The sequence below is a fragment of the Littorina saxatilis genome, linkage group LG2, assembly GCF_037325665.1.
Source record: "Littorina saxatilis isolate snail1 linkage group LG2, US_GU_Lsax_2.0, whole genome shotgun sequence".
NCBI classification, from domain to species: domain Eukaryota; kingdom Metazoa; phylum Mollusca; class Gastropoda; order Littorinimorpha; family Littorinidae; genus Littorina; species Littorina saxatilis.
Genome location: NC_090246.1, coordinates 22981049 through 23008149, shown reverse-complemented (window position 1 = coordinate 23008149; position 27101 = coordinate 22981049). Strand labels below are relative to the sequence as shown.

Here is a 27101-nt window from a genome sequence, read left to right as displayed (position 1 = left end):
GTGTGTGTGTGTGTGTGTGTGTGTGTGTGTGTGTGCTCGCCCGCTTATATGGTACGTGCGTGCGCACGTGTGTGCCTGCCTGCTCGCGTGTGCGCATGTGCGTGTATGTAAAAGTGCGCCTGCGTGCGCGCGCGTGTTTCCTCGCGTATGGCTGTGTTTATCGAACACAATCGCGTTGTTTTCAATGGTATTTCCGGATAATTTGACACCAATCAAATTTTTTATTAACTTTTCCTGGGGGCTTGAGTACAGTACAGATAGAGAGGATAAAAACCCAAAGAAATTTGAATATTGTACAGTAGCTCTACATTGTATTGTACCTTAAACTGTCTCCTGTTTCAACAACCTGAGGAAGCAGTAAACACAGCCAAACAGCAGAAGATAAAGTATTCGTCAAACACCACAAGGAACGGATGTTTCTATATTCCTTGACTGAAAACCTTCCGCGTTTGGTAATGAAATGAACATCAATTCATCGAAAGCTTTAAAAATAAAAAAGTTTAAAAAAAAGTTAATAAAATGATTTTTTTTAAAAAGGACAAGAAAGAAAAGTTGCCAAACATTGCAACAATTGTGTCTCTTTGACAGGTTTTCGCGATGTATCTCTAGCAACAGGTGGCAGCCATCTAATCTACCATTCGAGCTGACATGCTGTCAGAATAACTCTTCCCAACTGCTCTGTCCATTAACACGATCATGGCAGCAGGACTCTGGGGAACAGCCGATGAGACAAACATCACAGAACCAACCCCCAGCTCCTTTGCGTCATTGATCGGCACTGGCACCGTGCCAAAGGCGCTGTACGAAGAGATCGTGGCCAAGAACAGATACGCCTACATCCTCTCCTGCTTCCTGGGAGCTGTGTGCAGCGCGCTCAACATTCTGGTCTACGTCTTGCAAAAGACGAGGAAGGATCAGAAGCATCGCCCTCAGAAGAGCAAAGACGTTCATCTCATCTTCCTGGCCGGTGTGTGTCTGGGGGACATGGTCTACACAGTCAGCAAAGGTGTGACCAGCCTGACGGGGTTCTTCATGATGGAAAACTCTCCGTCCCGCCAGTACATGCTGCTCTGCCTGGAGACCTACACCGCCATCAGTTTCCGCAGAGCGGCGGTCTGCGTCAACTCTCTGGCAGCATTGGAGAGATTTCTGGCCATAGCTTTTCCTTTCGGGACGGCCGCTTCGTGGTTCCGACGCTTTCCTGCTGCGGTGGTGGGGTCTGTGTTGGTAGCGAACTGCGTGGCGCACACCTACATGTTCCTTGAGTACACGGTGAAACCGTACGGTGAGCACGTGCACACCATAGCCTTGACCGACCTGGCGCGTCGTGAGAAAGCCACGTTCAACAGTGTCAAGATGGGCGTGCGCGTTGTCTTCTTTTACATCCCGCTGTTCTCCTCCTTGTTGATCAACGTAGCTCTGATGGTGGCCCTCAGGAAGCACGCTCAACAGAAGTCTAACATGCGCACCAGCAGAGGCGGTGGTGTTGGTGTCCTTACCACAGAAAAGGAGAAACTAGAGGATGCAGCAAGGGGAAGTCAGGATTCTGGAGGCAAGGCAGAGGGAGAAAACTTCTACTCGGGAACAAACAGAAGACAGATTGCTAACCTTGTTACAGAAGTATGGTCAACTCGTGAAGCTGGCTTTGACGCGACATCAGAAAAACAGGCGATAGGTCCCGGCTATGTTTCAGGTACCACACCGGAAAGACAAGAGAGGGATCCTAACCCTGTCTCAGTAACTAAATCGGAACGGCTAGTAAAATCTACCCGCTCTTCCTCAGGCACCGCAACGGGAATGCAAGAGACAGATTACAGCCATGTCTCAAGAAGACAGGAGAATGATTCAAGCCGTGTCTCGGTCGCGTCGTCAAGGGCAGCAAAGGAGCGAGACTCCAACAGCAACAACACGACAGCGGAGCAGCAAGCAGCCCGACTGATCATCGTCCTGACTCTCACCTTCTTCTTCCTCGCCCTCCCCTCCACCGTCAACACCACAGCGGCCGGCCAACTGCCTGATTACGGCCCCTTCACACGGGAACACTACCTGTACAGCGTCCTGCTCGTCACCTTGGATCTCCCCACCTTTCTCACGCAGGCCACGCTCTTTGTCCTCAACATAGCATTCGGTCGTGGGTTCAGGGACACCGTCGTGAGTCTTGTGTGCGCTGGTCGTGGAAGTGAGGTTAAAGCTGGAGGGGTTGGTGCAAGAGGTGGAGCGGTGTCTTTGCAGCTGTCCACGACGATGACTCAAATGTATCGTGCGACGAGTGCCGCAGACACCGACATAACCGATGCGCTGTGAACAGTGGTGAGGCTTACGCTCGTGCTGTTCTGAGAGCGAGTTTTGTGCTCTAATAAGATAGTTGACAATGACATTTTTGTTGCTGTACTATTGCGGCGTCACATTGGACCTTCCAACCGTTCACGCTCAGCCAACGCTCTTCTTCCTTTAGGGCAGAATATACCTGCGCAGTTTCAGTGGCACAGACGACGCACTGCATATTATTGATGCTGCGATATAGGGATTATGACGAGTACTTGGCCTGTTTTCCTTTCATGCAACTGTAGCGGGCTGGGATAATCTGCAGTGCGTCGTCTGTCCTGCTGAAGTTACATAGGTGAGCGCCAGGCCTTGGCATCGCCTTCGGTACTCGGTTCAGGGATACGGCTGTGAGTCAGTGTTCTTTGCAAACATGTGTGCGGTAGTCGTTGGATGCAGGGAAGTGAGAGGACAGCTGGATCCCGTGGACGAATGGCAGCAATGATGGGAGTGTCTTTGCAGCAGTCCACAACGATGACTCAAATGTATGTCTTTTACGGCGTCACATTGGGCTTACACAATTTTCTGACCCAGGCGACACTCGTTCTGCTCAGGATCGCCTTCGCTTCGGTCGTCGGTTCAGGGATAGCGTTGTGAGTCTTCTTTGCAGAACTGTATGCAGCGATCTTTGTTGAAAGTAGGGAAGTAAGGGGAAAGCTGGAGGGGCTGGTGAAATTGAAGGAGGATCTTTGCAGCAGTCACCAACGGTGACTCAAATATCTCTGGCTACTACTAGTGCTGAAGGCATAAACACACCCGATGCGCTTTGAACGTTTTTGAGACCGAGTTTTGTATTCAGCACAGATGTTTGTGTTGCTGAAAGGCTGTCTAGCTACTACGGAGTGTTGCTCATCGCATTATGCCTATCCACCTTTCTAGACCAGGCGGCCATCGTTCTTCTCAATATCGACTACTGGACACAATTGTAAGTCTTCTTTGTGGAAATGTGCGTGGTGGAAGCAACAGCAAAGTTGGGAGAATGGATGGATGGAGCGTCCTAACAGCAGTCTACAACCATGACTCAATTGTCAATCCCTATCATAGCGATTTAGACATTAAAACGATACGCTTTGTACAGTTTGGTGTTTAACGCTCGTGTTTTTCTGTGAATTAGTTCGGTGCGGTAGTGGGAGCATCGGTCTTGAATAGCATTCACTGCTGAAGAGACGATAAACAATAATAACCAGTTTACTAACCAATCTACACTAATCGCCATACAAAAACTAAAAACATACATTTAGCTGTAGAACTTTGTGATGCGACCAGTTATAGTAAAACCAAGTATATTGCCAGAAAAGTAATTCATTCCCCTACCGTTTGAAACAAAGAGTTTCATTTTTAATCAATCAGTTTTTATGCAGTTTACCGGAGACCTAGGACACCCCCCAAAATCAAATTCGCAAAAGTAAATTTGCAGACACTAAAATACAAAACAAATCAAAATAAGCAAGCGTGACCCCGTTTTGGATCGCAAATTGAAGAACAACTCATTTTCTACCCACACAAATTGATTTGGTTCAGCGGTTGTGCCTAGCAGTGTTGTTTTGCCATTTTGAAGAAGACAGGTGTCAGCCTCGTCAGAAGCCGTAAAAGGCCTGTTTTGGTGTCATTTCTTGTATGTGGGCTAGTGTCGATTAGTGTAGTGTGATATTTGACGAAGATGTCTTCGTCGCTGGAAAGATGGAGTGGCATGCAGTACGTAGCCTACATAAATGGCGGCGTGATGAAGGGGAACAAGACCAGGATTGTTTACCAGAACAATAATTTGTAACCATACAATATAATACTTATTGACAGTCTGCCATGAATAAACGTACATCGTCTACTACATTCGTGTATTGTGCAAGTAACATTCGTATGCTTTTCTCCTTTTTTTTTCTTTTTTTTTTAACACAGATACGAATATTGCTGTTTGAGTGGCCTTTCTTACGGGGCCATATTAGAATTTTAAAGAGTCATAGAACAGTTTTCAGTTAGCCTCACTGACGAAATTATGTTCATGTTTACAACCGTGAGCTTATTTCTGTTCACTTTCTGTTTGTCTTATCTCTTTGCCTTTTGCGACGTGGTGTCGTTAGATTACAGTTGTTGAGCTGTCCAGTTTTAATCGCATGCTTGCGCGTGCGACAGTGCGTGCGTGTTCTCTTTGCTTTGGTTTGGTTTCAGTTGTCGTCTGCTCATAGTTTCACAAAGTTGGTCGTTGCTGCTAGCTTACTAAGGGGCAATAAAAGCCATACGTAAGCATTATCTTCGGTATAGTTTCTTCTTCTTCTTCAGCGTTCCAGAATTTGTCTGGTTACGTGTGAGCTCGTTTGCCCATTTGGGTTCCCCACACTGTACTCTGAGAGCGGTATAGTTTATTTAATCTTTGCCTCAGACTGACGAAGATGAGTTACTACAAGTAGGCCACCTTTCTGACACAATGGATGCATATGTAGGCTACACTGTACATCCTTATGATAAGTTACCTTTCGTGTATGCGGCGAGAATTTGGATGAGGAGGAGTATGGGGATGAAGAAACACTGATGCGAGAAGGAGCTCATCTCCACTTGTCCATGGTTCATAGATCAACTGTAAACATAAGTAAAATCAAGCCAAATCATAGTGTATTTATCAAACCTTTTGTGGTACATGAACTTGTCAAAATAAGAGAAAAGAACAGACAAATAGAAAAAAAATATTTAACTTAAAAAAACACACACAGTGGTAAATGCAATCCAGGGTTAAGGTACCAAATAGCCGCTCCTGATTGCGCCTCTGCTGCTTTGATGTAGATTACTTTGTGTTTTGACACATTCCGACAGGTCAGCAGTTTTGTTTTTATCTGTGTGTGTGTGTGTGTGTGTGTGTGTGTGTGTGTGTGTGTGTGTATGTGTGTATGTGTGTGTGTGTGTTTGTGTGTTTGTGTGTTTGCGTGTGTGTGTGTGTGTGTGTGTGTGTGTGTGTGTGTGTGTGTGTGTTTTCTGTCTTCTTTTTCTTTCTTAAATCTTTTCCATATACCACCTTTATACAGCGGTATACCAATTTGCAAAAGTGTGATTTAGGCTACAGAGCAAAAATTAATTCAGTAATTGCATGTCGCCCAAAATAACAAAAACAATATCAAACGCCGGCACCATTAACAAATGTTATTTTTGCGTCTTCTGTTAGATCTATGAGGGGTTGTTGCAAAGAAGTGCTATGTTCCAATTGCTAATACAGTATCTTTGTTTAAAAAAAGAGAAAAGAAAAAGCATCCTAAAAAAGTTGGAGCAAATCCGTTTACTTTTGACTAAAATAGTGTATTTGTTTTCGTCGTAAAACCCACCAAAGAAAAACGCACAATATAATATGCCCTTTCCTGCATCTGACAAGGTTGAAACATACCTTTTTTGGCATTGTATGACATTAATTACGACACTGAAGAAAGCTGAATAAAATTAATTGTCCCAGCAATAAAACTGATTAGGCCTACTAGCTAGTTGTACTGGTGCACTACAAATATTAAAACGCAATTTGAAACGCGCTGGAATATTAATTGTTGTGTCCGATGAGAATGTTGTAATTGGCGATACTACGCTAAATGGAAAACTCCAAAAAATGAAAGTAAAATATTTTCAAAAAACCAAATTGAAGCAAAATGCGTTTTAAAAGAAAGCAGTGGTTACTCAATTCTGCTGGAAAACTAACACATATATTTTTTTCGAAGCATCAGGGTAAAACATTTAAATTTTGAAAGTTGCTAAGTCACACACACATCAACACACACACACACACACACACACACACACACACACACACACACACACACACACACACTCTCTCTCTCACTCTCGCTCTTACTCTCTTTGTCTCTCCTGCCCCCACCTGTGCCACGGTGTGTGTGTATGTGTGTCAGTGTGCGTGCGTGCGTGCGTGTGTGTGTGTGTGTATTTGTGTCTGTCTGTCTGTCTGCCTGTCTGCGTATTTAACTCTCTTCCACTCTTTCTCTTTCTCTCAAGCTCTCTCTTTCTAACACTACACTACACACACACACATTACGTTGTCGTCCTCGTATATATGTAACATCTGACAAACGAACTGACGTGTTTTTGTATGAGACTTCGAGCACGATATGTCAAAGAAAATCAACATTTCCAGCTTCGTCGTCGTCGTCGTCGCCGTCATCGTCGTCGTCATCATCATCATCATCATCATCATCATCATCATCATCATCATCATCATCATCATCATCATCATCATCATCATCAACAACAACAACAACAACAACAACAACAACAACAACAACAACAACAATGTTTTTAAGACTTACTTGACAAAAGGTCATTAATAAATGTTCCACTGTGTCGCCCTGTATCCCACGGTACTGCAACAGGCACTAGAGCTGTTGAAGGTTCCACTCATACTTTTTACAGCGGAATGTTGAGTGTAAATCGAGCATGTGAATCTGAACCTCAGCTAACCACGTCAACGGTCTCATTCAAGGCATATAAGCCTACTTCCGCTAAGCGGCATTTATCAAATACAAAGAAGCCACTGGTGTCAGTTTACTCACAAACAAGTTTAGTTTTGAGTCAGTTGTCGTCCTTGCTCTCCGTATCTATATTCCAGTTCGTCTTTGTAAGTTTTTATTCTATTTTCTTAATTATTACTTTCTTTTTCGTAATTTTTTGAAATTGATTTTACTCTGCACAAACGACGAAAGGGCTTATTTTTTCTTGTTGTTCAACGTACATTGAAGAAGACTTGAAGGTTGAAACCACGATTAGTTGCTTGGTTTAAACACTGTTTTATTCCTTTACATATCCATCAAATATGCATGCATATGAATATATAGTGTTTTGTTTACCCTAGGGGTTTCTGAAATAAATGTTGCCTTGCCTTTTGCCTTGCCTTGTCTTGCCTTGTTTACAACATGATGAAAAAGAATACATGTTTACTGATGTTTGTGGGTTCACTGTGGTTTTCTTCTCTAACATCAATCTGTGTACATACCCACACCGGTGACACTGTGACGGTTCCCCTACGCTTTGTGTCCGGTGCCCTGACCCTTTGTGTTCGGTTCCCACTCGGTTCCCACACGCCAAAATTCGCGGACAAAACATCCATTTATGGTAGTATTAGGCAATGTTGCTCTCTGAGAATGGTCTTGTTAGATCTGTGAGTGTTTACACTACATGCCTAGGTGCTGTTGGATTGAAGGTTTTTGATATTTTAGCCGTTATTAGGTAGAATGCCTTCCACTTTACTGCAAAACTGCATAATTCGTAGCATCGGCAAGAAATATCCTACCAAAAAATGCCTGCTTGGAACTGTCGTTGGTCCAGCAAAAAGTTCAACATGTCTGTAGCAGACAGCCCAAGTTTCAAGATTGTAGGGCCATCCAAACAGCCGTAATAATAAAAACAACAAAAGTAGTCAGTGAAATTGGCTGTGTTCGGTCCCCACACACTTTTGTGACGTAGGCGTGACGGTTCCCATAATTCATTGTGTCGGTCCCCACTTTCTGTGTCGGACCCCACTTTCGACCTAATTCTCTGTGACGGACCCCACAACCAGCCTATTTTGTGTCGGTCCCCACACCTTCTTGGATTTATGACTTGCCGGTTACTTGTATCATTGTATTCATTGAATCTAATTGTCTCGGAGTTATTTTTCAGCAAAAACCGGCAAGGCAGCACCTTTTGTGATACCAAGTAAGTCAGATGACATCAGTATGTGTGTGTGTGTGTGTGTGTGTGTGTGTGTGTGTGTGTGTGTATGTATGTGTGAGAGAGAGAGACTTCAGGAGAGAGAGAGTGAGAGACGAGAGAGGGAGAGACGAGAGAAAGAGAGAGAGAGAGAGAGAGAGATTGACACCTTTCCAGATCACTCCGGTTATGCGACACTACCGCGAGCGTCACTACCGCGTGTCACACTACGGCGAGTACGACACTACCGCGTGTAACACTACCGCGTGTCACACTACCACGAGTACGACACTACCGCGAGTATAACACTGCCGCGTGTCACACTACCGCGCGTACCACAACCGCGAGTACCATAACCGTAGAGAGAACGCATGCAAACTTACTTCTTGTGAGTTTGTGTTCTAACGGCTTTGATTGGAAGCAACCCATTCTATATGTATTCTGATAGTGTGTTCTGATCGTTTTGAGTTCTTGGTTAGCATGACAAACATTGAATTAGTGTTCAGAGAACAGACCAGGCCTTTTTGACTCACATGCGAAGCAAAAGTGAGTCTATGTACTCACCCGAGTCGTCCGTCCGTCCGTCCGTCCGTCCGTCCGGACGTCCGGACGTCCGTCCGTCCGTCCGGAAAACTTTAACGTTGGATATTTCTTGGACACTATTCAGTCTATCAGTACCAAATTTGGCAAGATGGTGTATGATGACAAGGCCCCAAAAAACATACATAGCATCTTGACCTTGCTTCAAGGTCAAGGTCGCAGGGGCCATAAATGTTGCCTAAAAAACAGCTATTTTTCATATTTTTCCCATTTTCTCTGAAGTTTTTGAGATTCAATACCTCACCTATATATGATATATAGGGCAAAGTAAGCCCCATCTTTTGATACCAGTTTGGTTTACCTTGCTTCAAGGTCAAGGTCACAGGAGCTCTTCAAAGTTGGATTGTATACATATTTTGAAGTGACCTTGACCCTGAACTATGGAAGATAACTGTTTCAAACTTAAAAATTATGTGGGGCACATGTTATGCTTTCATCATGAGACACATTCGGTCACATATGATCAAGGTCAAGGTCACTTTGACCCTTATGAAATGTGACCAAAATAAGGTAGTGAACCACTAAAAGTGACCATATCTCATGGTAGAAAGAGCCAATAAGCACCATTGTACTTCCTATGTCTTGAATTAACAGCTTTGTGTTGCATGACCTTGGATGACCTTGACCTTGGGTCAAGGTCACGTGTATTTTGGTAGGAAAAATGTGTAAAGCATGTGAGTCGTATGGGCTTTGCCCTTCTTGTTGTTTTATATTTCAAGGAAACATTTCAACCTTTGCCTTCAGCCATGGAAGTCATAAAATGACACGCGGTAATGTTATACTCGCGGTAGTGTGACACGCGGTAGTGTTATACTCGCGGTAGTGTCGTACTCGCGGTAGTGTCGTACTCGCGGTAAGTTCTGTTTCCGTACCCGCGACAGCGGCAGCGACAAAAGAAAACGCGCGCAAACGCGTGACGTGTTTCCGTACTTGCGTTTTAAACATGCGGTAAAATCTGTAAACTCCCGCGTTGCCGCGCGACAACGCGAAAAAATCGCTCCAGGACCCTTTCAAAAAAATCGCGTCGCTTGCCGCTTGTCGCGCCGCTAACGCGTCGCGCGTGTGGAAACACTCCTGGTCATTTTCTATGTGCTTGATTTTCGTCGCACCGCTGGAAAAACGCTATCGCGGGTACGGAAACACAACTTTAGTGTGAGACGCGGTAGTGGTACTCGCGGTAGTGACGCTCGCGGTAGTGACCAGCACCCGATCACTCCACATAAACGCTGGTTCTGGTTGCATTGTGCCGCTGACATACAGCTAATAGGATTTTTACACCCCCTATGGGTGTGTATAGGTTTCACTCGATGTGTTTGTGTTCGCAAGTAGATCTCAAGAATGAACGGACCGATCGTCACCAAACTTGGTGAACAGGTTCTATACATTCCTGAGACGGTCCTTACAAAAATTGGGACCAGTCAAACACACGGTTAGGGAGTTATTGGTGGATTAAAATTATACCAGGCCTGGTATAGACGGACACCCCCGTTGGTCAAAGGGAAATAACCATTCTCACTGCCACCAACTGAGAAGGTTATTTCCCTTTGACGGGGGTGTAGTTCCTATCGGAGGAATTTCTTGTTTTAATCCTTTTGTGGTATTGCTGATGATGCTGAACATGTATTTTACTAGTTTACCAATATGTATCTTTGACCCTGATAGCCTACGAAAACGGAGCAATCATGGCCCAACATTGGCCCAATGCTGAATTTATTGGCGCGGTGTTGAGCCTTAGTCGGGCCGTTGTCGTAGGCTGTCAGGGTTTATGTAGCCTTGTTCCATTGTATTCTGACTGTCATAAAGTAATTAATTTTAAGAGAAAGCAGTCATGAACACAAGGAGCTGGGAAAAGTTGCCTCTTACAACAAGCGTGGATAAAGACACATACTTGACACAGGCAAGTACTCTTTTTTTTTTCCAATCACCACTAGAAGTCCCTGGGCAGCATTTTGCTCTGAAAACTGAATCTCACATACGACAGGTGGATCTTTTATTTTAAAAATGTGCCAAATTGCATATCTCCAAGGCCTTAAGACTAAGAGTAGATATTGGGAAGGCCAGTTCAAGAAGGTGTGGGTGGATCAACACATAATTTGCTGGTATACTGGGAACCGTCCCAGAGATAAATAATGTTATATATTATTTGTGGCATAAACTAATAAAGTTAGTCTCTCTCTCTCTCTCTCTCTCTCTCTCTCTCTCTCTCTCTCTCTCTCTCTCTCTCTCTCTCTCTCTCTCTCTCTCTCACACACACATACACACACATACTGATGTCATCTGACTTACTTGGTATCACAAAAGGTGCTGCCTTGCCGGTTTTTGCTGAAAAATAACTCCGAGACAATTAGATTCAATGAATACAATGATACAAGTAACCGGCAAGTCATAAATCCAAGAAGGTGTGGGGACCGACACAAAATAGGCTGGTTGTGGGGTCCGTCACAGAGAATTAGGTCGAAAGTGGGGTCCGACACAGAAAGTGGGGACCGACACAATGAATTATGGGAACCGTCACGCCTACGTCACAAAAGTGTGTGGGGACCGAACACAGCCAATTTCACTGACTACTTTTGTTGTTTTTATTATTACGGCTGTTTGGATGGCCCTACAATCTTGAAACTTGGGCTGTCTGCTACAGACATGTTGAACTTTTTGCTGGACCAACGACAGTTCCAAGCAGGCATTTTTTGGTAGGATATTTCTTGCCGATGCTACGAATTATGCAGTTTTGCAGTAAAGTGGAAGGCATTCTACCTAATAACGGCTAAAATATCAAAAACCTTCAATCCAACAGCACCTAGGCATGTAGTGTAAACACTCACAGATCTAACAAGACCATTCTCAGAGAGCAACATTGCCTAATACTACCATAAATGGATGTTTTGTCCGCGAATTTTGGCGTGTGGGAACCGAGTGGGAACCGAACACAAAGGGTCAGGGCACCGGACACAAAGCGTAGGGGAACCGTCACAGTGTCACCGGTGTGATACCATTTGATGCGACTATGATGTTAGCACGTACCTGGTGATTTTGGTGACAGTTCAAATCTCAACTGATTTTCTGTATTTTTGTTTTCGGATAACACCGAGATCTTTCTTGAAAGTATAATACAAGAGCATGAATCTTCAACATTAGGAAACCAAAATTAAAACAAGTCGCGTAAGGCGAAAATACAACATTTAGTCAAGTAGCTGTCGAACTCACAGAATGAAACTGAACGCAATGCAACGCAGCAAGACCGTATACTCGTAGCATCGTCAGTCCACCGCTCACGGCATAGGCAGTGAAATTGACAAGAAGAGCGGGGTAGTAGTTGCGCTGGGAAGGATAGCACGCTTTTCTGTACCTCTCTTCGTTTTAACTTTCTGAGCGTGTTTGTAATCCAAACATATCATATCTATATGTTTTTGGAATCAGGAACCGACAAGGAATAAGATGAAAGTGTTTTTAAATTGATTTGGAAAATTTAATTTTGATAATAATTTTTATATATTTAATTTTCAGAGCTTGTTTTTAATCCGAATATAACATATTTATATGTTTTTGGAATCAGCAAATGATGGAGAATAAGATAAACGTAAATTTGGATCGTTTTATAAAAACATATTTTTTTTACAATTTTCAGATTTTTAATGACCAAAGTCATAAATTAATTTTTAAGCCACCACGCTGAAATGCAATACCGAAGTCCGGGCTTCGTCGAACATTACCCGACCAAAATTTCAACCAATTTGGTTGAAAATGAGGGCGTGACAGTGCCGCCTCAACTTTCACGAAAAGCCGGATATGACGTCATCAAAGACATTTATCAAAAAAATGAAAAAAACGTATGGGGATTTCATACCCAGGAACTCTCATGTCAAATTTCATAAAGATCGGTCCAGTAGTTTAGTCTGAATCGCTCTACACACACACACACACACACAGACAGACACACACACACACGCACATACACCACGACCCTCGTCTCGATTCCCCCCTCTACGTTAAAACATTTAGTCAAAACTTGACTAAATGTAAAAAACAAGAATGATAAGTGTATTGTTTCCAGAAACGATGGCAGTTTATCTGTTGCATTAGGTTGTTGTTGTTGTTGTCGTCAAGTTGTTGTTGTTGTTGTTGTTGTTGTTGTGTGTGTGTATGTATGTATGTATGTGTGTGTGTGTGTGTGTGTGTGTGTGTGTGTGTGTGTGTGTGTGTGTGTGTGTGTGTGTCAGATGTTAGTTCGTTTAAAGCCATATGTACTCGATGACTATACACGCTAATTGCTTTACCAACAGCTGGAGACATGCTAAATTAAGTTCCCTGCAAAATATTGTGGTCTAGGACCCCTTCAATGTTGAGATATGTTAATTTTCATTTTGATCTGGATCGTCCTATTTATAGATTTGGCAACACATGCGCTGTTGACGCAAGGGAGAGAACTCCGTGTCGTTGTTGACATCCTCACTTTTTCAGAGGCTAGAACAAGCTGAAATGCACGTATATGGTCCGCGCATGACGACATATCGTCATTATATGGTCTTATGGTGCGTTTGACATCGATTGTGGGCAAACTATACTTTGTAAACACGGGAGTAAGTTAGTAAGCCTTTAAGCAAACAAACAAAACAAAACACACACAAACACACACACACACACACACACACACACACACACACGTGCGCGCACACATATACACACACACACACGAGCACACACAAACACACACACACACACACACACACACACACACACACACGTGCGCGCACACATATACACACACACACACGGACACACACACACACGCACACACACACACACACACACACTCACACGGAAATAGCCTATAATTATGGGCCAGTATCACTCCTACCTTGCTTTCCTTATATAGTCAGCATTACACAAACCACATTAAACAGTTAATCTACAAAGTCACAGAATGTCACGAAAAGAGTTCTATAAGTATGTACTTACAGTCAGCGTAAGAATTTGCCATTGAAACCTGTAGAAAACTCGCGTCACCGACATAAGGCCCCACCCATAACACACATATGTACATGCACGGGTAGTTAATCCTATATTGCTTATCTTGATCTGCACAACACGAACTAGCCTATATTTACCAGTAAATCTACACATTCACAAAGCTACAGAATGTCAAGAGTTCTACTTACATTCATCGAAACAGGTCAAAAGCGCACGTCACCGGCTAAAAGCTACACCCATAATATTAATTACCCCGCATTTTTCAGTCTCGGGATCCTACCGCAGTGAAACATGGTGCAGTGCGGTCTATTCTGGTCCCACTCGATTCGCATGGCTTGATAGATAACTTCAAATGCGGACATGACTTGAATAGAACGTCGTCTGAATTTTGTTTAATTTGGTGTGTGTGTACACTACGGCGGCTCTTGCCGTTGGCCATGTACGTGTTCTCTCAGCGTACAGTTGAAGGTTTACGTTTTTATGTCTATATCAAGGAATATTGCTATTTCATATGTAACGTGGATTTCCATTGGTCAATTGGGCAAAACTGAGCTCATTGTAAAAGTGATATCGACGACATTTCCGTCGATATCAGTTTTGATATCGACGACCTCTTTATTGCTTCCCCACTTCAAAAACAAAAACACCTAAATTTAAAAACAAACAAATATATATGAAAATGTAATGATCCCAGAATTTAGTTGAGCAAGTGACTAAAGACTTTTTGAAAGAAAAGACATTTTGAAATACTGAAAAGTACAAGAAAAGAGTGAACAAAAAGAAATAATAATCAGAGGGAGGGATATGGAACAGCCAAAACTGAGACACATACTTTTGTAATTTCTTTACAGTAAATACAAAATGTCCAGAGAATTAGCAATATATCTAACATTGACTGACTGTGTGATGATATCTTCTGCTATTGGTCTGTTTCGACAGTGATATCAAAATCTCGAAGATATCATCACACAGTCCGTCAATATTGGGTACTACTAAACTAAGTAGTCCTTGGTCTATATATACAATAAAATAAATCTTAACCTGCGGGGAAATCGCTCTAATCTATGGCCTTACAAATGCATTTACATTTCAACCCCCCTTCAAAGATCTCAAAAGCTACGGAGAAAAAAACAGGTCTCAAAATGGAGGTACACTTACAGACGCTATAAACAGAAAATATGGAGAACTAGGGTAGAGAAAATGTAAGTTTTACGCCCTCACGGCAAAGCCATTAGGGGCATGTTACACGGGAAAACCCGGCTTTGTATGAAAATACAAAATAAAAATGCAGGGGGGGGGGGGGGGGGGGGGAATGTAGACAGCTGGCTGCCGGCTGCTAGAGGAGACCTGAAATGGGCAAGGGACCGGGTTGGGTCGTCTTGGGTCAGTGCTGAAATGGTTACTTTATTGGCTGTTGGCCGAACGGACACCCGAGCTTCATATTTTTGCATGCATGTATTCGTGTTTCCAAGGCCTGAGGCTTTCGCTGTGACCCTGGGATCTTTATCGTGCGCATGCGTGCACACGGGGGTGTTCGGACACCGAGGAGAGTCTGCACAAAGTTGACTCTGGGACACACATCCCGCGCCGAACTTGGGGGTTGAACCCACGCTGATAGTAACAGAGAACTAGGGTCTTAAACTGAGGAGGGTGGTCTGGTAATAGAGGAGGGGGGAGGGGGGTGTCTTCAAATGGATGGAGGGGGTGGTGGTGGTGTCCACTGTATAAGGCGCAGCTACTTCAGCGCCGTTGATTCCTGGCAAGATGTGCATCACGTGTCCTTCGAAGAAGACAAATGATTTCCGACTAGTAAATATCCAGCAAAAAACAACAACAACCCATCGTCGACACGAAGGGCGCTTGGGGTCAAGCTTGTGTCATAAAACATCATGCATGTTCTGTCTCATCCTGAACTCAGGTCAAAATGAGTTCGGCTAGGATGCCTTGAGTTTCCTTGTCTGGTTTATATTTTTATTTTATTTTATTTTTTAACATATTTAGAGCTTTTTGTAAGCAGATTCGCGATCGTCAATAATGATTTTTCATGGTGTTTTGTAATTTTTAAATTACAAAGGAATTGATATGTAAGACAGTTTCAAGCGAGCTATTTTTCGCGGCTGTATTTACTGTGCAAACAACTCTAAATATGGCAGAAGTGTCACGTGATAATCACCGTTTGGTTTCGGTCAAGGGATATCTATGGTTTCGGCGCTAACCGGCTGGAGCAGACGATTTTTTCTGTAACCAGCTGACAGTGATGAAACCATATATTACGGTCTCCTTCCGGCAGCAGTCCCAAAATTTCTACTTGTTTTGACCTTAGAACGATGTCTTTATCATACATGTGTAGAACAGAACGGAGATCACTGTCAAAGTGAACACTGATCTCAAATTTAGATCAGTGCTCGCGAAAACCATATGGGAGATAACTCTGTATTTTTGTTTTGATAGATTCGCGTAGGACTGTAGCGTCCAGAGTCAGGGAGAGAATGAGCCGAACTCATTTTGACCTGAGTTCAGGATGGTTCTGTCTTGTATGAGCAGTGTGGGAGTGATAAACGAATCAGCTTATTAGGAAAGATCTCCCGCTGCCCCGGACGCCTCTTTTTACATTTAGTCAAGTTTTGACTAAATGTTTTAACGTAGAGGGGGGAGTCGAGACGAGGGTCGTATGTGTGTGTGTGTGTGTGTGTGTGTGTGTGTGTGTGTGTGTGTGCCGGTGTGTGTGTGTGTGTGTCTGTGCGTGTGTGTAGAGCGATTCAGACCAAACTACTGGACCGATCTTTATGAAATTTTACATGAGAGTTCCTGGGAATGATATCCCCGGACGTTTTTTTCTTTTTTTTGATAAATACTTTTGATGACGTCATATCCGGCTTTTTGTCAAAGTTGAGGCGGCACTGTCACACCCTCATTTTTCAATCAAATTGATTGAAATTTCTGTAAAGCAATCTTCGACGAAGGCCGGACTTCGGTATTGCATTTCAGCTTGGTGGCTTAAAAATTAATTAATGACTTTGGTCATTAAAAATCTAAAAATTTTAATAATTTTTTTTTTTTTTTTTTTTTACATAAAACGATCCAAATTTACGTTCATCTTATTCTACATCATTTCCTGATTCCAAAAACATATAAATATGTTATATTTGGATTAAAAACAAGCTCTGAAAATTAAAAATATGAAAATTATGATCAAAATTAAATTTTCGAAATCGATTTAAAAACAATTTCAACTTATTCCTTGGTGGTTCCTGATTCCAAAAACATAAAGAAATGATATGTTTGGATTAAAAACACGCTCAGAAAGTTAAAACGAAGAAAGGTACAGAAAAGCGTGCTATGCAGCACAGCGAAACCACTACCGCGCTGAACAGGCTCGTCAGTTTCACTCCGTTTTGCACAAGCAGCGGACTACGGTCATTGTGAAAAAATGCAGTGCGTTCACTTTCATTTTGTGAGTTCCACAGCTTGACTAAATGTAGTAATTTCGCCTTACGCGACTTGTTTTTTGTTACAAGCCCACGACAGTCTGTGGTATTTCCTTTAGAACCCACTGTCTGCCACTGCGATTCACCGACAAACTTTTCAAATTTTGAATGCAAGCTAAATGTATATTTTCACATTTTTTTGTCCGGGTGCTTCTTTCTAAATAAGGCTGTCGCGGTTTCCGTTTTAGGGTATATGTAGCCTTTTGTTACTCCAAACAAGCAAACACAAAAAAGAAAAGAACAGAAAACCAGAGAGCAAGAGCGAGAGAGAGAGAGAGAGAGAAGAGAGAGGATGCTATCGATAAGCTTGACAAGACCAACCTTTCGGAAGCTCCCCCTCTTTCAAATCCGCTTATTAGTCTTTTTTTGGTCACTTTGAATATTTAAAATATAAAGGACAAACTTTAGATCACCCTTTCGGGATAATTTCTCATTTAGCTTTACAAACACATGCATACACACATAGAGCGTCAGCATTACGTGATGCCATACACAAGTCACACATACACAGCTAAAGTACTCGCTTTTATTTTGTTTCTTTATTGAATTCAAACCCTGCACAAAGCAATCTTGTGAAGAAAGACAAACTCAAACAATCCACATTTCACAAATGCCAGAATTAAAAAATATGAAAATACAAAGACAACAAAATTGTCAATTCTTTGTGGTTCGTTTAAAACATTCACATTCACAATCTCAATATAAAACAATGTGATAGATTCCTTTTCCTCAACACTTTAGCTTCCACTGACAGGGCTGGGTGAAGCATTTTGTCAATGTTAATTCTGTTAGGTATCGCTCAAAAATTCCTAACAATCTGCAATTTCTGTCAATGAGAACTGCAGTGCAGTAATCAAAGACATCTTTGTACTGCCAGACAAAAGAACACATCTGTGCATTACCCCATTTTGTTTGATTAAAAAACGTCTTAGTCAGTGGAAGCTTAAAAGACCGCCACCAATGATATGCCACCGCATTTAAAAAAAAAAAAAAAATGACTGACATTAATATGACCTCAAAAGTAATGAATCCAAACAACTAAACACTACCAAGACTACAAATTGAAACGTTCACAAAGAAAAGCGTCAGGAAATGTAACAAGTCACATCTGCCTATTAGTTATTTTTTTATGGGTAGAACCATTATTCATCAACTATTTACATTATTGTACAACTTCCAGTCAAGGTTTTTTTTTCGTCTGTGGAGAAAATGCTATTTTGTCCTCTCACATTCATACACACACAAAGGCACACACTTGGACATTCAAAAACAAAAACAAAACACACAAAAACGGAAGCAAACAACAAACTTACAAGAGAATTTTACAAAGACCACAGCATCAACAGGCAAACAAAATTAAAAATTAAAAAAAGAAATAAAAAAAGAAAGAAGGAAACTGCAAAGTTTAGTCTCAGCAATCAACAGTATGCGTTGTCTTACTTAAATCTGTTTAAAAAAATATGTATTAAAAGACGTACTTAAAAAGAGACAGTTAATTCTTATAAATTAAAATGAAACAAACAAACACAAATTTTACTAAAAAAAAATAGGAGAAAATAAGACCAACAAATCTGTTAATTCAATCTCATGGGAAAACTTGTTATCAAGTAGCTGCAATTTGTTATCAAAAACACACACAACTTAAAGCAGTTTAATGCCCCCTCACGGAAAGTGGTTATTGAGCAAAGGCATCAATTGAGGAATTCATCGCAAGCAGTTGCAACGGGAACAGTCGCCAATGAAACCTTTCTGGAATGTGGCAAGCACAGAGTCACAGAAAAAAAAGAGGCAGCTTAATAGAAAGCAGAGTATTTGTGTGGAGTGGAAAGCAGAGAAAAGATCAAGTGTCTTCATCTCTTTTGTCTCATGATCAAAGCAAAAGTTTCATATGTTTACCAACGAGCTACCTGCTAACTGTAACAATTACAACTAGAATTTAAGTAAGTCGTAATCCGCGATCCAACAGTTAATCAAAGGAGGTTTCATTTCCACTGCTTTCATTGTTACACAAAGCCTCAAAATGTTTGTGCATCAAATGAAAATAGCACATTTACCAATTCTCAAGCACTAATTTTTAGTGTTATTACCAGAGAACAATGCTTGAGAATACAAACACCTGGGAAGAAGGTACATGTGATATATGCTACTGCTGGCTAATCGGTTGCGCCCTAGGATACCAGCTAGTCTGAGCAAGGAGAAAGATAATAATGAGGAACATTTTAAAGAGTTAATTAACCATGTTTTGACAAGGAAATAATCGGTCAGCTGAACAGTCAGAACTGCCAGAGAATAATGTCACTTTTGTCTGACAGTTCAGATGTGAAATAGACTGATGCCAGGTGAACATAAGATGTATCTTGTGAACATAAGATATATATCTTTCAAAAGCATGACAACAAACTGCATGCAGCGTATTTGTACATGCCATGCAAACAGTCCTCTGGTTTTCACAAACAGTCCTTGCCAAACCAAATGGCAAACTTTGGCTGAAAAACTTGCTGACAACCCAACAACAAAAAAACCCATACATTTCAGTGCATGCACAGCAAGAAAAATGTGATGCAATAAACATAATACCAACAGACAGTTAGTTCAGTCTATATTGCCCTTTGTGTGGTAGATGTGATTTAGAATCACTAAAAGTTGCTAAAAATCAGCTTATAGTTATAGGCAAACACATACAAAAGTGAAAAAACGGAAGGATGATTATGTGCATAACTGGTTTTAATTGAAAAAATAATGATGACAGAATATGGCAAACTGTGCTGGTGCTTTGAATGAAACATTAATTGATTATACTAACAATGAGAGATAATGAAATAGGCATGAATTTCAGGTTACACCAAAAAACAGATCTCACCTGCACCCAAGCTAGATGAACTAAGCATTATGCAAACCTTTTAAAATTGTTCATCACAATTCCAGCACTAAAAACAAGAAAGATACTGCATTATGCTGAAATCCTGACCCAAAAAGCAGGATGCTTGAAAGTTTAAATGCAAGAAACAGAAAGAAAAAACTCATACATGAAACCTCTGCCCACTGGTTCATGGTAGGCAGGGACAGAGGTATTATCACAAAGGAAAGGTTTTGATCACCTCAAAGGTCGGGACAGAGAAGGAGCAAGTCCAACCAAGGAAAACGGCATCGTCTGGTATAGCTCTATCCTTCAGAGCCAAACTACACCATGAAACTGAGAACATTAACAGATTTAGGATCTTTCTTTATTTGGTGTTTTACGTCGTTTTCAACCACGAAGGTTATATCGCGACGGGGGAAGGGGGGAGATGGGATAGAGCCACTTGTTAATTGTTTCTTGTTCACAAAAGCACTAATCAAAAATTTGCTCCAGGGGCTTGCAACGTAGTACAATATATTACCTTACTGTGAGAATGCAAGTTTCCAGTACAAAGGACTTAACATTTCTTACATACTGCTTGACTAAAATCTTTACAAAAATTGACTATATTCTATACAAGAAACACTCAACAAGGGTAAAAGGAGAAACAGAATCCGTTAGTCGCCTCTTACGACATGCTGGGGAGCATCGGGTAAATTCTTTCTCGTCCCAACCAATATGGGACTCCCCCTAACCCGCAGGGGGTACAGATTTAGGATAGAATTTTAGCTCTGCCTAACACTGTTAAAAAAATTAAAAAAAGGCTTTACTAGCTCGTGTTTAACTTTGCAGTCTGTTAATTAAGAAAACTGCTGTCACAGCAGACACAAAGCAAAGAAATCATCTGCTAGAGAAGTATCTGCAGAACAGATTTAAAAAATGATAACATTCGGCACACTATTTAGTACCAGAAGATCACCGGAGTAATTCCCTTACATCAGCTGAGTGTGAGATTCAGTTCTACGGTCAACTTGACTTCATAAGCTTGAAAGTGAGAAAAGTAAATATGTGGAGGAAAATATGAGGAGAAACGAATGATATCAAATGTTGTGCACAAATCCCGATTCACCAAAGTGAGTGTGAAATCATAACATAATCACCACAACCATGGGTATGAAGAAGACAATATGGAAACTATCAACATGAAGATGGTATGGAAACAATCAAATTTTGAATCTATCACTTGTATTTTTTGCAATCCTTCAGGGACTTCTTTCAATGAATTTGGCACAAAAGTGAAAGGAGATCAAAAGAAAAATGTACCATGACAAGAAACCACACCAACAACTTTTTCTTTGAAAATTAATGCTTGATTTTGGATTCGATTCTTTCAATTTCAGAAACCCGTGTTTTAATAAGTTCAAATTGCATATATTATTTCATTTAGCAAATGTACTAGTGAGAGTAGTCCATTCTCACGCATACACAGTGACTGAATTGTGCGGTACATATGTAAAAACAAAGAATCTGATACAAATCTTTTAAATGTTCGAATTTGTTGACGTGTGACTCCAGTCATAACGTTCACTGATTAAAATTAATATGAAGAAATTTCGGCGAAATCAACAGACACAATAAGAAAGCAAAGGTATGGTGAAAACCTAACACCAAAATAAAGTATAAAGGTATCATTGGTGAAAACCCAACCAAAGAAAGTACACAGCAGTGGTGATGACGATTTTAGATGCAGTGGCATCATCATTAGGCACACAAAAAAAAGTCTGTTTACGGTATCCCGACCGACCCTATTTTTTCGTGCGACCCAAGACTTTTTTTTGGCATTTGGGAAAAAAAAAAGAATTTGTTTTTTGTAGTTTGGCAAAATAACTTAAAAATATGGGTTTTTTTAGAAGAAAAAAAAAATCCCGACCTACCGACCCTATTTCTTTTGCCTATGTTACCGTAAACAGACTATTTTTTTGTTTTGGCCTTAGCAATGGTTGCAAAAGGCTTATCACACAAGAAAATCAATGATCCTCCTCACTAACCCCCATCAAAAAGGTAACACACCAACAAAGAAACCTTTACCTGTAATGTGTTACTGCAGTGAATAAAAGCGATACATGTCAAGATGAAATGCTGACAATACCTGGTTTTCAGTCCATGACACAATGCTTGAACGAATACATGTAATACTATTCAAAGCAATGAAGAGATCAATCAAACAAACAAAATCAAACTGAACACAAGCGAACATAAACGTGGATTTTTTTTCTCAAGCTACTGTACTTCAAGAAAGAGTTTTTCACGTGAGACTTGCACAGTGAACCCGAGTTCTGCAGCACCTTCAAGCATTATACCACGTACATTCACATTAATTTTATCAAATTTAAAAGTTCTAGCTATCAGAACTCAAAAGAGAAAGACTTTATAAATGACCTCGTATTTACAGGTTGCACACTTTGGGCAATGATGAAATAATAATTTTAGGACAATGTCTTCTACAATTTCTGTTCTTGTGAACCAATTGCTAGGATTTGAAAATATATCATGTCCTAATCATATGGTGCTTGCAACTGCTGCAAAATTTGAGTTCCGCTGTTAGGCTCACCTGACTTACTCCTGCTAGAAATGACGGTACCTTAAAAGTTTTCTGGCGTTTGTTATTTTTTTCTCTCTTTTTATTCATTTTTTTGTTTGCATTAAAAAACATAACTTTTTTTCATATTTAATTTTTTTTGTTGCTTTTTATATTTGTTGGTGCTTTTTATGAAGTTGCACCAATCTACTTGTATTACTTGTATCTATGTACAGTACAGCAGTATGTATTCTTCTATGACAGGCAGCTGCCACTGCCTACACATAAAACAAACACATCTGTACAAAAACTAGATATGAAAAGTCACTAGCATGCTTTTTCAACATTGAACACAATTCAGAATCATTTTCAGAATGCTTATTTACAACCAAACCACTTTCACTGTCTCCAGACTGATTCAGTGATAACATTGCCAATCCTGTATTTCACAGAAATCTTCCAGGGATTTTACAGTCACTTTTGTGGCTTTGTCTTGTTGCACATTTTCACAAAATTGATTTTCTTGAAGACTCTGGCATGGATATCGCCAGTAAAAAATCCGCCGGGCTAGTAGAAACCACCAATAAAAATCCGGTTGGCCAGTGAAAATTGTGGTCCAATGCAACTCTTTTGGTTGTAATATCGAGTTTCAAAGCCATATAAACACTGCAGATGCAGCAACTGTGGTATGTACTGGGCTTAGCAACATTTCTGGTGGGCAAGTAACTTTCTTGAAGTCACTTGCTCGGTTGGCGAGTTAAAATGTTGAGATTTGGCCATCCCTGCTTTTCCTTTACCAGCACAACAAAATCAGACATATAGTTTTTCTTGGGCTTGTTTATTTTCTCCGGATTTTAACATCAATCACTTGATGCACAGCTGTTTCTTGACCGATACCTTTAGCTGGGTTCAGAAACCATCTCGATCAGTGACAGGCATAAAGACCATCATTGTAACTATTGTGCGCTTTTTGTGTTTTTTTCCCCACTTGTTTTAGTGGTGTTTTTTTCTCCAGTGCAGTATTGATACTAATTTTTAGCACGGTATTAATACTTAGTCATGGGTTACGTGTTCGAGCTACCAAGAAGTAAGTTATCACATTCCGTCAAAAGCGTCGGGCCATAAACATGCCACATTTTCATTTGTGAACTTTTGTAAAGCTGAATGTTCAAATAAAAAAGTAGTTAGAAAAGTATTTGTCTGTCACTATCATAGAATTTGTTGCATAAGTGACAAAAATAGAAAAAGTTTCTGCATCGGTAAGACTATCACATTTGTGCAATTGTTTTAAAATACTGAATGAAAACAAATGCTTAACTGCAGGGCACTGCAATGTGGTCTGCTTTTTATTCATAGACAGAAGAAAAACCCACAAATGAGCAGAATATCCAGTATTTATTATATATTCCTGTGGCAGTTAAACTTCAAATCATCTTTTCTCTTCTTAAACAAAAATGAGACATCAGTTTTTGCCTACAGCCTTTTGGCAATCCTTTCTAGAGATGCAAATTGCACAGGCACATTTTCTTGACTTGCACTTAAAATCACCACCCTGTTCTCCATTCTCTTTCACATTAATTTTCATGCATCAGGATCAGGGCCGCTGAAATCTTCTTGGTTTATTCGCTGTTAAAATAACACAAACTGACAAAGTGCTCACTCAATCAGCAATTCCCTGCCCCCTCTGTAGATGTGAAGCAGTACAGTCCAACTATTAAGCATGATATAGCCCAGCTAGGGGCACACATATCTGCTTCACTTGATCAGTGTTTCAAAAACACTAGGCATCTCTACAGAGGTATAGGGCACTGTCCCAAGCAACAAGCAAGCACAACTTGCTTCTTACATTCATTAATGCAGACCCTGGCGCACCGGAAGTCTCTTAACTTCACCGATACAGGCTAGAGTTGTTCAACTGGTTTCGCTTCACTGTTCAGCCTTTACATTCTGACTCTGTCCAATCAGGTGGACTGGAAGTCACTGGTCTTATACACATAGGCTAAGCACTGTTCGACCGATATACTTTCACAGTCCACCTTTCACATTCTGACTTTGTGCAGTCAGACAGACTTCAAATGGCACAACGCAAAAGCTCAGTCATTTTCCAAAGGAGCGATGCCTGCTGGAACCTGTCGCTGCTGCAACAACTGCCATAATCAATTCAGCATGGCACAGCAGCAAACCGGTCGGCTGTATTTGTGAATCACTTTGATGGCAGCCGTGGTCCCGGCAGGAGAGGGGTGAAGGGCTCACTCCTCCACCTGGCCCCACGCCTCCTCCGCCTGCATGAAGTACTTGTTGGCTAGACGTCCTTTCATGGCTTCTGTCGCAGACTCCGCCGCCTTCTCAAACAGTTCCGCTGAAAAATACAAACAAAATCAGTCAATCACAAAGTGGTCCATTTGAAAATAACCAAATCTGTCAATAATAAAGTGTTCCACTTGAAAATTTGGACAACAGGCTGTTACTGTTCCTGAAGCACACACACAACTTCACAGGTGCATGGAACGGCCTCGAAGTTCACTCGACTGACGTACTTCCCACATGGCCAACATATTCTTGATCACCAGATATTGCACATCTGTTCTTTTCAACAAGGGTCAGCATTCAATCCCCACCCCCACACACACACAAAAAGAAGAAAACAAAAGCTACAAATACACATATGGCTTTGAAACATAAATGTCCCAAGTTTATTACCTCCCCTGTCCTATGACTGCAGTACACATTTGACAATTGTAATATGTTTCCCACACTATCAGTCTGTCTGAACCCAACATACACAAAAATAGAGAATACTACATGGCTTGCTGTGTCGAACCAGATTTACACAAATTGCTTTTTTAAAATATTGAAATGCTGACCGTCTGTCCGCACATTGCAGGTATGACCTACAGTTGGGACCAAAAATGAGTGTCCGCGTCCACGTTTGGCAGGTGCAATTATCATTGAAAAACACTCTGTGCTTAGCAAATCTGTCCGTACATGTCAGGTGTCCACTCCCGCCGGGGGCCGTACACTGCAGGGACTGCTGCATCCTTTATGTAGGATACACATAAATAAAAAGAAGAGAGGCAGAAAATGAACAAGCCTTACCAGCATTGGAAGGGTTCTTGTCCAGCCCATGCCCCCCCTCCAGGTAGATCTCTGCCTGTCGGCCCATCAGCAGGAAAGGGGGGTCCTCCATGGTGGAGTCGTACTCTCCCCCCTCGTCATGTTGGATCTTGGCCACGGCTGCGCCGTACCAGTGGATTGCATCCTCCCATGACCTGGACCTGAAGATTGGCAAAGAGCGTGTTGGGTCGAGTGGTTTGCATTCCTCTGTTACAGTGTTTCACACAAGAGTACAGTCCCCACGAATCGATTTTTGCATAGTTTTCAAGACTCCCCTGATTTAAAGCTCCCTCAGTTATAAGACCCTACTTTCTCAGATTTTCTCTCTCTCTCTCTCTCCCCCCCCCCCTGTATATTTTCCTTCTGCTAAAAAAAATGCCATTATTTTCCATTCATTCCTCCTGCCATGCTTACCTGTGGGTACCCAGATTGTCCCCTGTGTCAAAGGCCCTGGCCATGTAGATCATAGCACTGCGGTCACCAGCCTCCGCCGCTAGCAGCATGTAATCCAGGCCGATGTTTGTGTTATCTCCTGTTTGCTGTAACCCAGAAAAACATCATTAACACAACTAGAAATACACCAAACAACAGCATGTGACTCATGGTCTCCGAATTTAAAGGTAACATGAACTCAGACACAGACAAAAATGCTGTCTCAGCAGAGGAGTTTCTTCAGTGAATCCAAGTACAGTGGAGCCCCCTTTTAAGACCTGCAAAAATCATTAACATTTCCATGTGTTAGCTTCGACGAATAAAATTCATACGCGAAACTACGCGTTCCCGGTTCAAAACCAAACAAACACCGAAAACTCCAAACTGTTTCCTTACCTTGCAAGTTGACACAATGATAAACAATCAAAATAGTCAACTTCAACTAACCTACAACTAAAACTTGTACAGAGAAAGGTTAGAGAAAAAGGAAAGCAAAGCAAAAGATAGACAGTGCACCAACCCGTCTTCACAGGACGAAATCCATTCGTTCAGTGACGTATTCCGCGTTCTATCTCACGTGACCCATTCCTCTCGGAATTGTGGGAGATAAAATCAGGTCTAAAGGAGGGAGTCTTAAAATGGGAGTAAATCTACACAGGTTATCAACAGAAAATCTGAGAAAACATGATCTGAAAAGGGAGGGAGTCTTAACTTGGGGGGTCTTAATAGGGGGGTTCCACTGTAGTATTACCATTTGCTCAGTGAAACAAAATACTACAATTTGATCTGTGAATCGAAGCAACCCCACAATTCGGATCTTTGCAAACCACACTGAACTCTTACAACATCAATGAAATAGTGAGACACTGCCAGATACTTACTGCTTCTTCTTCTTCTTCAGCGTTCCAGAATTTTCTGGTTACGTGTGAGCTCATTTGCCCATTTGGGTTCCCCAAACTATACTCAGAGCATAGTCAGCTTCACTCCGCTTTCGTTGAGTAGGCATGCTGGGTATTTTCGTGTTTCCATAACCCATCGAACTCCGACATGGATTACAGGATCTTTTCTGTGCGCACTTGGTCTTGTGCTT

The 27101-nt window shown here is 41.4% G+C and overlaps 2 protein-coding genes across 12 annotated transcripts in view; both read right to left on the bottom strand.

Moving 5' to 3' along the window:
- The window catches only part of LOC138958514 (A disintegrin and metalloproteinase with thrombospondin motifs 6-like), a 38816-nt gene extending 24948 nt beyond the window's left edge, over nucleotides 1–13868 (bottom strand). For 3 of the 9 annotated variants that reach the window (XR_011453427.1, XM_070329695.1, XM_070329697.1), the window contains exons 1-2: nucleotides 13549–13703; nucleotides 4791–4894 (exon numbers count right to left, since the gene is read on the bottom strand). Coding sequence is in view for 8 of the 9 variants with exons in the window: in XM_070329695.1 (XP_070185796.1) it covers nucleotides 4791–4887 (97 nt within the window). In the remaining variant the exon portion in view is untranslated. Of the gene's footprint in view, nucleotides 1–4790; nucleotides 4895–6614; nucleotides 7170–13548; nucleotides 13705–13748 lie in introns of those variants that run through there. The other 6 variants (XM_070329691.1, XM_070329696.1, XM_070329692.1 and 3 more) reach the window with 5 other exon arrangements.
- Nucleotides 13869–17568: 3700 nt separating this feature from the next.
- LOC138958513 (eukaryotic elongation factor 2 kinase-like) overlaps nucleotides 17569–27101 on the bottom strand; it is a 29825-nt gene continuing 20292 nt past the window's right edge. For all 3 annotated transcript variants that reach the window (XM_070329688.1, XM_070329690.1, XM_070329689.1), the window contains 3 exons: nucleotides 25994–26118; nucleotides 25562–25740; nucleotides 17569–24824 (listed from right to left, as the gene is read on the bottom strand). In XM_070329688.1, coding sequence (XP_070185789.1) covers nucleotides 24715–24824; nucleotides 25562–25740; nucleotides 25994–26118 — 414 coding nt within the window. In that variant the 3' untranslated portion in view covers nucleotides 17569–24714. The remainder of the gene's footprint in view (nucleotides 24825–25561; nucleotides 25741–25993; nucleotides 26119–27101) is intronic.